This window comes from Carassius auratus, chromosome 47 (genome assembly GCF_003368295.1).
Source record: "Carassius auratus strain Wakin chromosome 47, ASM336829v1, whole genome shotgun sequence".
Lineage (NCBI taxonomy): Eukaryota > Metazoa > Chordata > Actinopteri > Cypriniformes > Cyprinidae > Carassius > Carassius auratus.
The window spans coordinates 4495075-4511096 of NC_039289.1; the positions used below are offsets into that span (position 1 = coordinate 4495075).

The 16022-nt window shown below is 38.6% G+C and overlaps 3 protein-coding genes across 4 annotated transcripts in view; all 3 read right to left on the reverse strand.

Annotated features, from left to right (window-relative positions):
- Nucleotides 1-16022, reverse strand: part of LOC113064841 (zinc finger and BTB domain-containing protein 37-like) — a 123175-nt gene that overhangs the window by 77650 nt on the left and 29503 nt on the right. The window lies entirely within an intron of this gene.
- Nucleotides 1946-12908, reverse strand: LOC113064840 (hemicentin-2-like). Its single transcript, XM_026235802.1, has 17 exons — nucleotides 12805-12908; nucleotides 11659-11931; nucleotides 11003-11293; nucleotides 10624-10884; nucleotides 10166-10441; nucleotides 9653-9925; nucleotides 7646-7936; nucleotides 7267-7527; nucleotides 6800-7075; nucleotides 6286-6558; nucleotides 5831-6121; nucleotides 5452-5712; nucleotides 4990-5265; nucleotides 4477-4749; nucleotides 3768-4043; nucleotides 3279-3539; nucleotides 1946-2994 (listed from the first exon to the last, which is right to left on the reverse strand). The coding sequence occupies exons 1-17, from the start codon at nucleotides 12845-12847 to the stop codon at nucleotides 2837-2839; spliced, it is 4314 nt and encodes a 1437-aa protein (XP_026091587.1). The 5' UTR covers nucleotides 12848-12908; the 3' UTR covers nucleotides 1946-2836.
- LOC113064536 (probable G-protein coupled receptor 88) lies at nucleotides 14623-15669 on the reverse strand. The gene has a single exon (XM_026235396.1). It carries the CDS (start codon nucleotides 15667-15669, stop codon nucleotides 14623-14625), a length of 1047 nt encoding a protein of 348 aa, XP_026091181.1.

Here is a 16022-nt window from a genome sequence, read left to right on the forward strand (position 1 = left end):
TAAAATATTGGTGGTTTCACGGGCTGTATAAACTATCGATCTTTCGCGTCATTGGAGGAGTTTTGTGCAAAATGTCACCACAGTGGTACATTCCCCTCGTCTAAGCAAACAGAGTACAGTAAAAAAAAAAACATACTGTTACTGTCAGGGACCACCAAAAATCAAATTGTATAACGAAAGTGCCCACTTTCTATTATAATAGACCTTACTAAGGTTGCGCCATACTTAATTTTTGACCTGATAACTGCGAGGAATAGAAGTACAGTGCATTCAACAGATTGTACTTTAACAATATACTAGGAAATGTCTTTCAAAATCTTCAGTTGACAAAACCTCCATTAAACGGTTCTGAAAGTTGTAAAATTATGTGACTAGGATTTTCCGTCCGCGTTAAAACCAACATAGCATCTTAACTGTACTATTTTGCTGGATTTTTAAAAAAATTTTCAACAAACCTCATTTTGAGGTATTATTTATGTCTGTATATAGTACAGAAATGCAGACCAGTGTTAGGTTTGTTCATCTTTATTTCACTAATTAAGAAAGAAACACATGAATCCTCAAATAGTAATCCACAGATCCAAAAAAATAAAAAATAAACGTGAAAACCTTCCATATGAAAATTAACCATGGTTTTACTACAAATACCGCACATAACATAAATAGCACATAACCACAAATTAACCATAGTTTAACCATAGTATTTGTAGTAAAACTGTAGTTCTAAAAATCCACCAAAAATGTTCATAAGTATGGTTAATGTTCATAAAGGGGTAAATATTAGCTAGTCTCAGCCTCAGAGGTCAAGCCAACTGATGCATACGGCACACAAAAGTGAAAACACTTCAGGAGTTTTGAAGTCGTCGTCGGATTGGTTGAATTATACATGACTTCCAAGAGACGTGTGTGTCGCGTTCTTTAATGTTAATGTTCTGTCTGAAACAAAGATGCAGTGCCGCCAAACCTGATGATGATGAAATAAACGAACTGTGATTGGTTGTTTGACATGTCGGTCTGTTTTACTCTTGGCCAATGAAAGCTGCCATAGATTCCAGACCTTCAGCCGCCAGTCTGCAGGTCTGACTACGCGAGACTAAATATTACCAAATGTGACAAGAAAAAAAGAAGTTTAAAATCTAAGTCTTAAGATATAATAACATTATAGATTATAGATAATAATAGCTCATTATTAAAATCTATTTAAGAACTTGTCTGAACCATTTATAATCTGCAATTCTGTAATTTATCAACTAAAATCAGTTTTGTAGTCAACAGCATTCATTTCGTCTGGAGTCCTGATCAAATCTAAACTAGATTAAGATGAATCACTGTTGAAGGGTTCCTTCAAAACGTGAGTCGCCTCAAAGAATCAGATGTCAGCAAACAGACTCTGAGAACAAGAATGAGATGTTCTTGACCATCGTTTAATTACTCTGCACTTAGAAGCCTAACAATAACACACAATTTCCATATAATCACTTCAAGTACAATACACACAAGGACGTGGTAAGTGTTTGACTGGAGAACACACTTATAGTTCAGTTTGTCATTCATCACTATTATTTCTCGTATTTAGTCGAACACCAGCCTCTTTAGAAACATTTGTGAGGTATAGTGTTAAAATAAAGACACAATAATGATAAAATACTGCAATTGTTCTTAAGCGAGAACAATACTTGCTGCTGGTTCTTTGAATAGATTGTATTAAATTTAATATGAAGAGGTTAAAAAAAGAAATGGGTGAGTGGCCCGCAATCTTTCAAAGAGAACACGGTTCCATTTGCACCTTTGCTTCTCCTCTTTTTCCCCGTGGAACATGAAAACAAAACCCATCCTCCTTTACCATTGCATCTGGATGGTCACCATGGCAACAGCCTTTTATAGCAACACTTGACAAAAAAAAAAAAAAAAATCAATATAAGACACTAAAAAAGGAGCGAGGAGCTCGATTTTTAATCATTTGGTCTTTATTTGCAGGACAAAATAAACAGTAACCAGAAACAGATGTTTTCCAGAGCGTCTGATTGGTGTTGACAGGTTGGAGGCACATATGTGGAGTGGTTTATTTTTGGAAGGTGTGCTTGTTCCTGACTTGTTGGAAATTCGGAAAATGGCTTGCACACAGGCAGTGAACAATAAGCTTATCCAAATCATCCCACCTTTATTGTGCTGAACGGACAGGAAAACATTGCAGAAAAACCGAAAAGCAAAAGTGAAATGTTAAAGTGAAAGTGAAGCTATGACAGACGCTGTGGATTTCCTGCGAATCAAATTTTCCACGGATTTTCCCAGAAAAAAAACTTTCCCAGGTCAATTGACAGAAACCTGATACTTTAATAAATATGAAAACGAAAGATTTCACCCAATACAAATACAAACTTTTTAGGACACAATAGGCTACATGAGTCTTATGAAACTGTACCAAAAAGTTCAATTAAAACATGTTGGCTAGGTTATTTTCTCTTAAATGCTAAAATGTTTACATGTATGTTTCACAATTTGCATTTCAACTTATACTTCCACACTTGAAAACTTCTTGAAGTGCAGACCAGGTGGTCTCTTAAAAGAGTTGACACTTCCCAACACAAGCAACACAAAGGAACCGCACTGGTTTGATTTGCTTTCTCTGGGGATGCGCGCCAAATCACGGTCACATTGATTGTCTCTTGCTGTGGAGAATGCAGGTTCCCATCCAGCTGGGGTTATGGTCACCTGATGTTCAAGGTGATGAATCCAGGCACCTGCAGTTCTTGCTTTAGGGAGGCCCTTGGCCCCGACAAGACACTTCATCCCAGTGTAGCTGCCTCCAGAACAGCCAATGGAATGTAAACACAGCCTACACGGTACCTGGATTACATTTGGCAAGGTCGTAAGATCCCTTCTTTCTAGCTCTCCACATGTACACCACAACACCGAGCAGCGCAGCAGCAACTCCCAGGCTAATCGCAGGCATAAAAAAATCATTCCAGCCAAATGGAGGGTTGACTCTTTTCTCTGTAACGAAACGTCAAAGGCAAATTTAAAATATGTTGGATAATGTTTGTAAATAAACATGATGTGCTTGTCCTTCAAATGTTACTTCACATACAGTAAATGTACATTAAGTGTCAAATGTGCTCTGATCGGTCTGAATCGATTTATTCGATTTGAACAAGTTTGTCCGATCGTGTCACGTCTGATTTGGACATGGTGTTTATTCACAAACTGAATGTTTTACGTAGTCAGTGTATTCGGAAATACAAGAATTTGATTTTGGACCTGATTTTAGTTTTACTCACCTATCACATTGATATTAAAAGTCTCTGTCTCGTAGCCCAGATAGTTGGTGACGTTGATCTGATATAAGCCTGTGTCGTTGGGTTTGAGGTTGATCAGTAGGAATACACCATCAAGAGAGTAGACATGTTTCTCACTATCCAGCTTACTGAGGACCACCGCAGGTGGAGGGAAGCTCACGGAGCGACAACAGATGGTGATATTCTGCCCCTCCTGAACATCCGTGGATGGAAAGATCTCCACTGTCATATTCCTGGGTGGTGCTGGGTTAAGAGAGGCATAATAATTGTCAGTTGACTAGACAAGATCCACTTAATAAGAGCAAAGACTCTGTACGGTAGAAGCCAAATATATGCATTTCGATGAAAAGGAGGGCAAGGCAAAATGGAGAGCAAGGCACTCCATTATTATTTTTTTTATTTCAAATAACTGTGGATATTTCCAACACTACAACATGTTGATACTTTGACTGGATGTATTTAGTAACTTACCTTTTACTTTAATCTCCACACTATCATTGCGGCTTCCATACATGTTAGAAGTTTCACAAATATAGATGCCAGAGTCATCCAGCTCAAGCGAAGGAATGGTAAACAATGTTTCAAGCCTATCACTGGCCATTAATTCTGTTTGTATGCCGTCCACCACCCTGTTCAGCACCGTACGCCCCACTGGAAAGCTGTCGGAAAGGCAAGAAATGGTCACGGATTCTCCTTCCTTCAATTCCGTCAGTGGGCTCACAGTGATTCTGGGCACTCTCGGGGGATCTGTAAAAGGAGCACAATGTTAACAAAAACCAAGACAAAATCGCTTTTGAAAAGAACAAATAAACAACCAACCCTGACTTATCACGACTTATTATGATTTATTTCCTGCATCGAAACAGTATCAAAGAGAGCTATTTTAAAACTTAAAAGAGATTTTAAGAGACTGACTAATTACTGTTTACAGAGTCTTGTTAAATGTTGGTGTTTGAACATCCCAACTGGCCAAACAGGGCAATTTTGGCCCAATGAGTTTTACGAATCAGTCTTGCAATTGCATCTAGATAATTATTTCACCGATGTCGAAAACTTGAGTATACATTCTCCATTCATGAACCAGTGAACTACTTAGTTTAATGCAACAGGGCCATTCCCCCATTCAAACTATTTTTTACGTAAACTCAAGACTGGATTGTAAACCTTTTGAGATACTTACAAAACACCTTGACTTCTGTCTGTTTGGACTTCTTGATTGAGCCACATGTGACCTCACAAAGGTAAGTTCCCTCGTCTTCCAACTCTACTAGATCGAAAACCAGCTGGGACTGTAAGTCATCCGTCTCAAGTCGCCTGAGGATCGGCGTATTTGAAAGATTCTTCCAGGAGAACTTGGGTTGAGGGCAACCGAAAGCCTGACATGAGAGGACCAGCCTGGAGCCTCTCTCCAACACGACCTTGTCCGGTTGTAACACCACTTCTAGCAAATGAGCTTTGAGAAGTAAAAAGAAAAACATTTACTTGGTGCCTCCAACTGAATTAGCAGTTCATTGAACTTCTGGCTTATATTATATAATATCAGCGATACTCAGAGTATCTTTAGGAGATAACAGACTACAACTGATTGCGCTTTTCTATTAAACACACCATTACAACCCACACTGTAACTGCGCTCAACAGACCAATCTTTGTACCAACAATATCCACTATTCCCAGACGTTCAAGGTCTTACCTTCAACAGTTAGATTGAGAGTAGTCTCCTGACTGCCATAATCATTGAAAGCCTCACACACAAACTCTCCAGAGTCGGTCAGATTGACAGAGAGGAGGGCTAATGATGTTTCAGCCTCTTTACTAGACGCTAGCTCTATTTTTGCACCATTCACCCTCCTGCTGAGCACCACGTGTGTCACTGGGACTACGCTGGACTTGCAGGAAATATTCACAGATTCTCCTTCCTTCAGAATGGATGGTGGACTTGCTTCAATCAGGGTATTCATAGGAGGTGCTGCCAAAAAAATAAAAAAAACAAATTAATTGGGAACAAAGCAATGTTTCGAAATTTGGCATTTTTTAAGTTTTGTGGCAGTTTTGCATTTATTTATTCTCCCAGAAAGTGGGAGAGATTTAGAGTGCTACCAACAAGGCTATTATCTCTGACCAAGATATTTAAAGAATTAAATGAACCACTAACCTTGAACGACTACTGAAACGTTGGCCCTTTGGCTTCCGAAGTCATTTCTAACGTCACACTGGTAAGTAGCAGCATCTGATAAGGACACGTTATGTACGAGGAGATCTCGATGTTTTCCCATTTCCACAGACTGGCCATCTGGTTTGAGAGCGGTCCATGTAAACGCAGGCTTTGGCTTGCCCTCGGCCTCACAGGTCAAATTTAAACTGGATCCCAGCGGGACGGCGGTCGCTCCAGATATTTTAACATTGTGCGGTGCAGCTGTGAAAGCAATGGGAAAATGAACAATCATTGGTCGTCATCTTCAGAGAGGAAGTATGATTCCCACATCCATTTAATTAAAACATAGTTTATGTGAATATATGTAAGTGTAGCTTACAGAAAACTGTCATGTGTACAGACGTCTCCTTGGTCTTCTCATCAAGTGGTATACCATCAACATTAAGTGATGCTCTGCATGTTATTGCCTTCCCATCATCCTCACTTGAAGGTGTGAATATGTAATTACTCTCAGGTTCTCCCTCATTAGTCTGAAGAACTTCACCTTCATAGAGCCACTGCACTGTGAGTAACTCCGAAGGGTGTACAGAAGACACTTCACAGCGCAGGACATTTTTCTCACCCAGTTTCAAGCTGTCATGTCCAGATATTACTGGGTTTCTTGAAAAAGCTGAAATGGATTCCAAGATTCAAATATGAGTCGACAAGAAAAAACAAGTTTAGATATTTCTTTCTTTTATGTGATTCAGTATAATGCAACAGGTCCCTTTCACCCATACAAACTATTTTTTACGTAAACTCAAGACTGGATAGTAAACCTTTTGAGATACTTACAAAACACCTTGACTTCTGTCTGTTTGGACTTCTTGATTGAGCCACATGTGACCTCACAAAGGTAAGTTCCCTCGTCGTCCAACTCCACTAGATCAAAAACCAGCTGGGACTGTAAATCATCTGTCTCAAGTCGCCTGAGAATCGGCGTATTTGAAAGATTCTTCCAGGAGAACTTGGGTTGAGGGCAACCGAAAGCCTGACATGTGAGGACCAGCCTGGAGCCTCTCTCCAACACGACCTCGTCCGGTTGTAACACCACTTCTAGCAAATGAGCTTTGAGAAGTAAAAAGAAAAACATTTACTTGGTGCCTCCAACTGAATTAGCAGTTCATTGAACTTCTGGCTTATATTATATAATATCAGCGATACTCAAGAGTATCTTTAGGAGATAACAGACTACAACTGATTGCGCTTTTCTATTAAACACACCATTACAACCCACACTGTAACTGCGCTCAACAGACCAATCTTTGTACCAACAATATCCACTATTCCCAGATGTTCAAGGTCTTACCTTCAACAGTTAGATTGAGAGTAGTCTCCTGACTGCCATAATCATTGAAAGCCTCACACACAAACTCTCCAGAGTCGGTCAGATTGACAGAGAGGAGGGCTAATGATGTTTCAGCCTCTTTACTAGACGCTAGCTCTATTTTTGCACCATTCACCCTCCTGCTGAGCACCACGTGTGTCACTGGGACTACGCTGGACTTGCAGGAAATGTTCACAGATTCTCCTTCCTTCAGAATGGATTGTGGACTTGCTTCAATCAGGGTATTCATAGGAGGTGCTGCCAAAAAAATTCAAAAAACAAATTAATTGGGAACAAAGCAATGTTTCGAAATTAGGCATTAAGTTTTGTGGCAGTTTTGCATTTATTTATTCTCCCAGAAAGTGGATCTCGAGGTCCAGATTTGAGGATCCCTGAACAAGGCTATTATCTCTGACCAAGATTTTTTAAGAATTAAATGAACCACTAACCTTGAACGACTACTGAAACATTGGCCCTTTGGCTTCCAAAGTCATTTGTAACGTCACACTGGTAAGTAGCAGCATCTGATAAGGACACGTTATGTACGAGGAGATCTCGATGTTTTCCCATTTCCACAGACTGGCCATCTGGTTTGAGAGCGGTCCATGTAAACGCAGGCTTTGGCTTGCCCTCGGCCTCACAGGTCAAATTTAAACTGGATCCCAGCGGGACGGCGGTCGCTCCAGATATTTTAACATTGTGCGGTGCAGCTGTGAAAGCAATGGGAAAATGAACGATCATTGGTCGTCATCTTCAGAGAGGAAGTATGATTCCCACATCCATTTAATTAAAACATAGTTTATGTGAATATATGTAAGTGTAGCTTACAGAAAACTGTCATGTGTACAGACGTCTCCTTGGTCTTCTCATCAGGTGGTATACCATCAACATTAAGTGATGCTCTGCATGTTATTGCCTTCCCATCATCCTCACTTGAAGGTGTGAATATGTAATTACTCTCAGGTTCTCCCTCATTAGTCTGAAGAACTTCACCTTCATAGAGCCACTGCACTGTGAGTAACTCCGAAGGGTGTACAGAAGACACTTCACAGCGCAGGACATTTTTCTCACCCAGTTTCAAGCTGTCATGTCCAGATATTACTGGGTTTCTTGAAAAAGCTGAAATGGATTCCAAGATTCAAATATGAGTCGACAAGAAAAAACAAGTTTAGAAATGTCTTTTTTGTTTAAGTGATTCAGTTCAGGTCCTTCTAAAAAAATTTGCATATTGTGATAAAGTTCATTATTTTCCATAATGTAATGATAGAAATTAAACTTTCATATATTTTAGATTCATTGCACACCAACTGAAATATTTCAGGTCTTTTATTGTTTTAATACTGATGATTTTGGCATACAGCTCATGAAAACCCAAAATGCCTCTCTCAAAAAATTAGCATATTTCATCCGACCAATAAAAGAAAAGTATTTTTAATACAAAAAAAGTCAACCTTCAAATAATTATCTTCAGTTATGCACTCAATACTTGGTCGGGAATCCGTTTGCAGAAATGACTGCTTCAATGCGGCGTGGCATGGAGGCAATCATCCTGTGGCACTGCTGAGGTGTAATGGAGGTCCAGGATGCTTCGATAGCGGCCTTAAGCTCATCCAGAGTGTTGGGTCTTGCGTCTCTCAACTTTCTCTTCACAATATCCCACAGATTCTCTATGGGGTTCAGGTCAGGAGAGTTGGCAGGCCAATTGAGCACAGTAATACCATGGTCAGTAAACCCTTTACCAGTGGTTTTGGCACTGTGAGCAGGTGCCAGGTCGTGCTGAAAAACAAAATCTTCATCTCCATAAAGCTTTTCAGCAGATGGAAGCATGAAGTGCTCCAAAATCTCCTGATAGCTAGCTGCATTGACCCTGCCCTTGATAAAACACAGTGGACCAACACCAGCAGCTGACGTGGCACCCCAGACCATCACTGACTGTGGGACTGTGGGTACTTGACACTGGACTTCAGGCATTTTGGCATTTCCTTCTCCCCAGTCTTCCTCCAGACTCTGGCACCTTGATTTCGAAATGACATGCAAAATTTGCTTTCATCCGAAAAAAGTACTTTGGACCACTGAGCAACAGTCCAGTGCTGCTTCTCTATAGCCCATTTCCTTCACACGCCTGTGCACGGTGGCTCTGGATGTTTATACTCCAGACTCAGTCCACTGCTTCCGCAGGTCCCCCAAGGTCTGGAATCGGTCCTTCTCCACAATCTTCCTCAGGGTCCGGACACCTCTTCTCGTTGTGTAGCGTTTTTTGCCACACTTTTTCCTTACCACAGACTTCCCACTGAGGTGCCTTGATACAGCACTCTGGGAACAGCCTATTCGTTCAGAAATGTCTTTCTGTATCTTACCCTCTCGCTTGAGGGTGTCAATGATGGCCTTCTGGACAGCAGTCAGGTCGGCAGTCTTACCCATGATTGCGGTTTTGAGTAATGAATCAGGCTGGGAGTTTTTAAAAGCCTCAGGAATCTTTTGCAGGTGTTTAGAGTTAATTAGTTGATTCAGATGATTAGGTTAATAGCTCGTTTAGAGAACCTTTTCATGAAATGCTAATTTTTTGAGATAGGAATTTTGGGTTTTCATGAGCTGTATGCCAAAACCATCAGTATTAAAACAATAAAAGACCTGAAATATTTCAGTTGGTGTGCAATGAATCTAAAATATATGAAAGTTTAATTTTTATCATTACATTATGGAAAATAATGAACTTTATCACAATATGCTAATTTTTTGAGAAGGACCTGTATAATGCAACAGGTCCCTTTCACCCATACAAACAATTTTTTACGTAAACTCAAGACTGGATAGTAAACCTTTTGAGATACTTACAAAACACCTTGACTTCTGTCTGTTTGGACTTCTTGATTGAGCCACATGTGACCTCACAACGGTAAGTTCCCTCGTCTTCCAACTCCACTAGATCAAACACCAACTGGGACTGTAAGTCATCCGTCTCAAGTCGCCTGAGGATCGGCGTATTTGAAAGATTCTTCCAGGAGAACTTGGGTTGAGGGCAACCGAAAGCCTGACATGAGAGGACCAGCCTGGAGCCTCTCTCCAACACGACCTTGTCCGGTTGTAACACCACTTCTAGCAAATGAGCTGTGAGAAGTAAAAAGAAAAACATTTACTTGGTGCCTCCAACTGAATTTGCAGTTCATTGAACTTCTGGCTTATATTATATAATATCAGCGATACTCAGAGTATCTTTAGGAGATTAGAGACTACAACTGATTGCGCTTTTCTATTAAACACACCATTACAACCCACACTGTAACTGCGCTCAACAGACCAATCTTTGTACCAACAATATCTACTATTCCCAGACATTTAAGGTCTTACCTTCAACAGTTAGATTGAGAGTAGTCTCCTGACTGCCATAATCATTGAAAGCCTCACACACAAACTCTCCAGAGTCGGTCAGATTGACAGAGAGGAGGGCTAATGATGTTTCAGCCCCTTTACTAGACGCTAGCTCTATTTTTGCACCATTCACCCTCCTGCTGAGCACCACGTGTGTCACTGGGACTACGCTGGACTTGCAGGAAATGTTCACAGATTCTCCTTCCTTCAGAATGGATTGTGGACTTGCTTCAAGCAGGGTATTCATAGGAGGTGCTGCCAAAAAAATAAAAAAAACAAATTAATTGGGAACAAAGCAATGTTTCGAAATTAGGCATTAAGTTTTGTGGCAGTTTTGCATTTATTTATTCTCCCAGAAACTGGGAGAGATTTAGAGGGCTACCAACAAGGCTATTATCTCCGACCAAGATATTTAAAGAATTAAATGAACCACTAACCTTGAACGACTACTGAAACATTGGCCCTTTGGCTTCCAAAGTCATTTGTAACGTCACACTGGTAAGTAGCAGCATCTGATAAGGACACGTTATGTACGAGGAGATCTCGATATTTTCCCATTTCCACAGACTGGCCATCTGGTTTGAGAGCGGTCCATGTAAACGCAGGCTTTGGCTTGCCCTCGGCCTCACAGGTCAAATTTAAACTGGATCCCAGCGGGACGGCGGTCGCTCCAGATATTTTAACATTGTGCGGTGCAGCTGTGAAAGCAATGGGAAAACGAACGATCAATGGTCATCATCTTCAGAGAGGAAGTATGATTCCCACATCCATTTAATTAAAACATAGTTTATGTGAATATATGTAAGTGTAGCTTACAGAAAACTGTCATGTGTACAGATGTCTCCTTGGTCTTCTCATCAAGTGGTATACCATCAACATTAAGTGATGCTCTGCATGTTATCACCTTCCCATCATCCTCACTTGAAGGTGTGAATATGTAATTACTCTCAGGTTCTCCCTCATTAGTCTGAAGAACTTTACCTTCATAGAGCCACTGCACTGTGAGTAACTCCGGAGGGTGTACAGAAGACACTTCACAGCGCAGGACATTTTTCTCACCCAGTTTCAAGCTGTCATGTCCAGATATTACTGGGTTTCTTGAAAAAGCTGAAATGGATTCCAAGATTCAAATATGAGTCGACAAGAAAAAACAAGTTTAGAAATTTCTTTTACGTGATTCATATGTAGCATTTAAAATAAATGACTAAAAGAGACCGGGGCCAGATGTCACATATTTCAATAGAAACCTAAGGTCTTAATACACAAATTAGCCAAAACAATGGTTACCTTTTAAATGTTTACTTTCACATGAATGATTTCAGTCTTAAATTGCTTTAAATCCGTAAGTAAACCAGTATTAAACATACCCTTCAGAAATATTTACTAAAAAAGTGTGACAACTTACCCCGGTCTTCATCAACAGTGCATTATGAAGCAAGCTGAAGTTTATTAAAATTGAAAAAAGAACTCACAATAAACTTGAATCTTTGCTGTCGCCTGTTTTGTCTCCTTTTCACAGGTTGCTTTGCACACTAAGGAGTATTCGTGATACTTTTTCACATTGTCATAGACCAGCACAGATTCTCTGTCCTGTGTTTTAATAGTAGCATATTTCGGTTTGTCTTCTAATGGCTTCCAAACAAACTTCACCTTCTCGGGGCAAGATGACATGCTACATCTTAACTCTCTCCTGTCACCCAGTTTGAACAGAACTTTGCGGGGCAGGTCCAGTACATGGGAAACAACTGTTTAAGAGAACATTGCACATTAGTTCATCATGAACTCATCAGTAAATCTTAGTTTTAAAATGATGGTTTAAAATAATTTGGCCGTTTTGAGTAATATGCAATTAAATAGCAGTGTTTTATATATATATATATGTATATATATATATATATATATATATATATATATATATATATATATATATATATATATATTTTTTTTTTTTTTTTTTATAGAGAATTTAGTTTTAAATGCTCACAGTATTCAAATAGTAAAAAAAATATTGGATCATTAACTAAAAATGCACATTCTTGAAGCAACTTACTAAAGAGGAAACATCAAAATACACAATTAAGTAAATACAAAAATATCAAATAAGTTGCATATGCGGTTATATGGGAGTCTTGTGTTGTCAAAGAAATTTTCAGAAAAAGGAGGGAGATTAATAAAAATGGCAAAACTATTTTATGATTAAAAAAATTACATAATTATATTAAAAATTACAATTCAATAAAAACAAAATACTAATAAAGATTTGTCACAAGAATATTATATTCAAGTCTTTGCTATTTTAGCATCGAGATACTGTAGTTTATATCATTTTTATTAATGCTTTATTTAAAGTTTTAGTAATTGTGTTGTGCTTTTGTAAAATTTTGTAGTTTTTATTTAAATGTCTATTTAGGTTTCATTTTTTTCTGGTTATTTTAGTTCAATTAAACTAAAACTGTTGCTTTGGTACCTAGCTAATATATATATATATAAATCTGCAGTGCCTGAGAAAAGAGCAGATGGTAAGACTCTAAAATATGTTAAAATATTCAGGTTACTCTGCATGCGTAGTTTAAATCCTGACATTTACAAGAAAGCCTAAAATAAATGTCTAAACTTACCTGCAACTGGTAGAAGCAAAGACAGCAGTAAAGCTGAATTCATGTTGTCCACTTTTGGTGTTATTCTGCTCCAAGAGAATAAAACTGAGTTAATGTGCTTTCTTTCATTCCTAGTCCTAATTTATAGGCGAAGGGGAGGGATCATAATCCACCTCCTCAGTACTTAATATAAGCCAAAGAGGAATTCCCCATTTAATGTTTTGTGTTCTCCTTCCCTCCACAGGCTCCCTCTGCTGTCCCGAAGGGGTTTCTTCTCAATTACAGGAAATTACTTTGTGTATTTTTTGAAGATAATATTTCCATTATGATCTGCCAGTGATTGACTGCATATAACAAATAGATTCCCAGAAACGCTTAATCTACAAGAAGCAGCTCAAATCATGAAGGTAGAGGCGGTGGTAATTTATTTATTTTAATTACTTCTTATAAATTAGCCATTTAAATATATTGAAAGATTTATCCAGTTAAAATGGGCAATTAAAAAATATTTGCATATGTTATTCAAATGATTAAATTATTGCATTTTGTTTTTATACCAAATAAAGTTTTATAATGCTGTTTTCCACTTATTGCATTTCTCCATGAATTAGTTTAATCATTCGGATTGTTTGCACAGATGCTTCCTCAGGTTTTTAACATTTAAGCCCAAGCATTATGTAAGCGAGAGTTTATGAGTGGATATGAGCGGATATAACTTTTTATCACTGTCAGTGTTTCTTCATTGAACTTTACTGCATCACAGATGTTCTTACACTGATTCAAATATATAATATTGTGACTGCTTGATGAAAAGAAAACAACAAAACATATTAGATGGTGCTGAACATCTCACCAGTATGCTGTATATGTATATATATATTTAAAAAAAAGTTACACAATAGACATTTAAAATGTTACTAATATTATTAATACTTTTACTAAAAAAAAAAAAAAAAAAAAAAAAAAAATTATATATTATATTAATGGTGTAAAAATATATGAAATGTATTATTAATTAATTTACATTTTAAACAGCCTTTTAAAATAAAATGCACTATTAAATGTTAAGCATTTTACATCATCAAAATATGACAGCAATTGACACTTTAAAGCTTGAAATATAGTAGTTAAATAAAATAAAAAATATAATATATTAATATTATTAATACACTGTAAATATCAATTTAAAATGAAACCTATTGATATAATTGACTTTTTAAACAAGCGGTTAACAAATGCACTATTAAATAAAATAAATCATTTTATATAAAAACAATAATAATATACTTAATAAATATTAATTAAAAAATAAAAAGATTATTGACAGTAAGCGTGCTCTTAAAATACACTATTAAATAAGCATTTTATATAATATGAATACACTTAATGTAATTTTAAAATAAAACTTATATGCCTATAATTTACATTTTAGACAAGTTAAAACACGCTGCTAAATAAAAAAATAAGTATTTTATAATAATATTGAAAACACTGAATATTAATTCAAATATAATTATTTGATTATTATAATATTTTTGAAACTCTTTAAAAGAACACTTAATTTGATACAAAATTTGATATATATATATATATATATATATATATATATATATATATATATATATATAAAAGAGACACAAGTTGAGATTTTTATGATTTATTTGAACATTCATAGCCTTCACAGTTGTGCAAAAAAACACTTCACACTTCAACTTTCACAAAAAAATATTTCAAAAACTGTACAAAACACATGCAGCTCATCGTGACTGAAAAATCACCAGCAGAAAGTAGAAGCATTTTGGACAGGCACGAGCGAAATTTCTTTCATTCAGGTCTAGCTCAGTTCATCTCACCCAGAAATGCCCTGCGGCTGTTTTGTCTCGGGAAGATGTGAGAAATAGTATTGATGGTGATGGGCTCGACTCCAACCGTGGATCCCCGCAAGAAGTCCCCTCTCATCACAGACCTGAAGGACTTCCGAAACTCCTCGTTCTTCCAGGTGTACAGAAAAGGATTGGACACGAAAATAGTGCAGAACACAATCCACGCTGACGTCCAAAGCACCACGGACACCGGGGCAAAGAGTCCTGCCACGAGAACCCAAAAAATCGGCTCGGTCGTAAGAATAAAAATAAAGCAGACTGCGAGAACGTAAAAACCGAGTCGCTTGTCCTTTCTGGGGAACGAATAAGGAAGGTTGTTCACGATTTGGAAATTCAAAATACTGACTCTTTTCACACTCGTTTGCACTCGGCGGAAGATTTTAAAGTAGCAGTACACCACCACCAAAGTCTGTCCGATGATAGTAAACGCAAGTGTACCAGCAGCGAACCGACTGGACAAAACAGACACCGATGTTCCCTTGACGAACGACGCGTCGGCGGCGTCCCGGCACCTCTCGGGGGGGTACCGAAAGGACGTGATCCACGGGAACAAGGAGCCCAAGGAGATGAGCCACGATCCTGCAATCATCCATTCGGTGTTTCTCTTCTGATAAAGGCTTTGATACACAGCAGGGGTTTTGGTGATCAACACATACCTGTTGACTGCAATAAGCGAGTGGGACAGCAGCGACACGGTGATTCCCAAAAACAGCAGCGCTTCTTTGAACGCCTGGTAGCCAATCACCAAAAATGTCCCAGTGGAGGTAGCCACTGCTTCGTGGGGCATCCAGAAAGCACAGACCAGCAGATCCGCCACGCAGCCGCTCACGATAAACGCATTACTGGCTGTGCGGAGCTTCTTGAACGTCACCACCAAATAGATAACCAGGAGGTTGAGGACGCTTCCCACAACGCACATGAAGGAGTAGACGGTGGCGAGGGAGATGCGCGAGCCGCGTCCCAGAGCGCACGCAGACAGCGGCACATCTGTGTCGTTCGGCATGATGGGAGATGTGCGGATAATGGCATCTCATCTTATCCCATCTCACATTGTGTGAGGAACGTGTGCGAGAGAGAGCGCAGCTCCCTTTAGTGAAGCTGCGGTGGAGAACCCTGGTTTATATGTGTGTGCACACGCACGTGTATGTGTGTGTGTGTGTGTGTGTGAGAATACGAGAGGCTTGAGATCAACAGGAGCCCACGCTGCATTCTCACGTGTTGTTCATTATTCTCAGGCAGCGCAATCACCATGAAGGCAAGTAATTATTCATAATGGATTGAGCCTGTGATAATCAATGGAGCATCATATAATGGGCTCCCCATTGAGAACCATCAGGAACAAGAGGAAGAGAATCG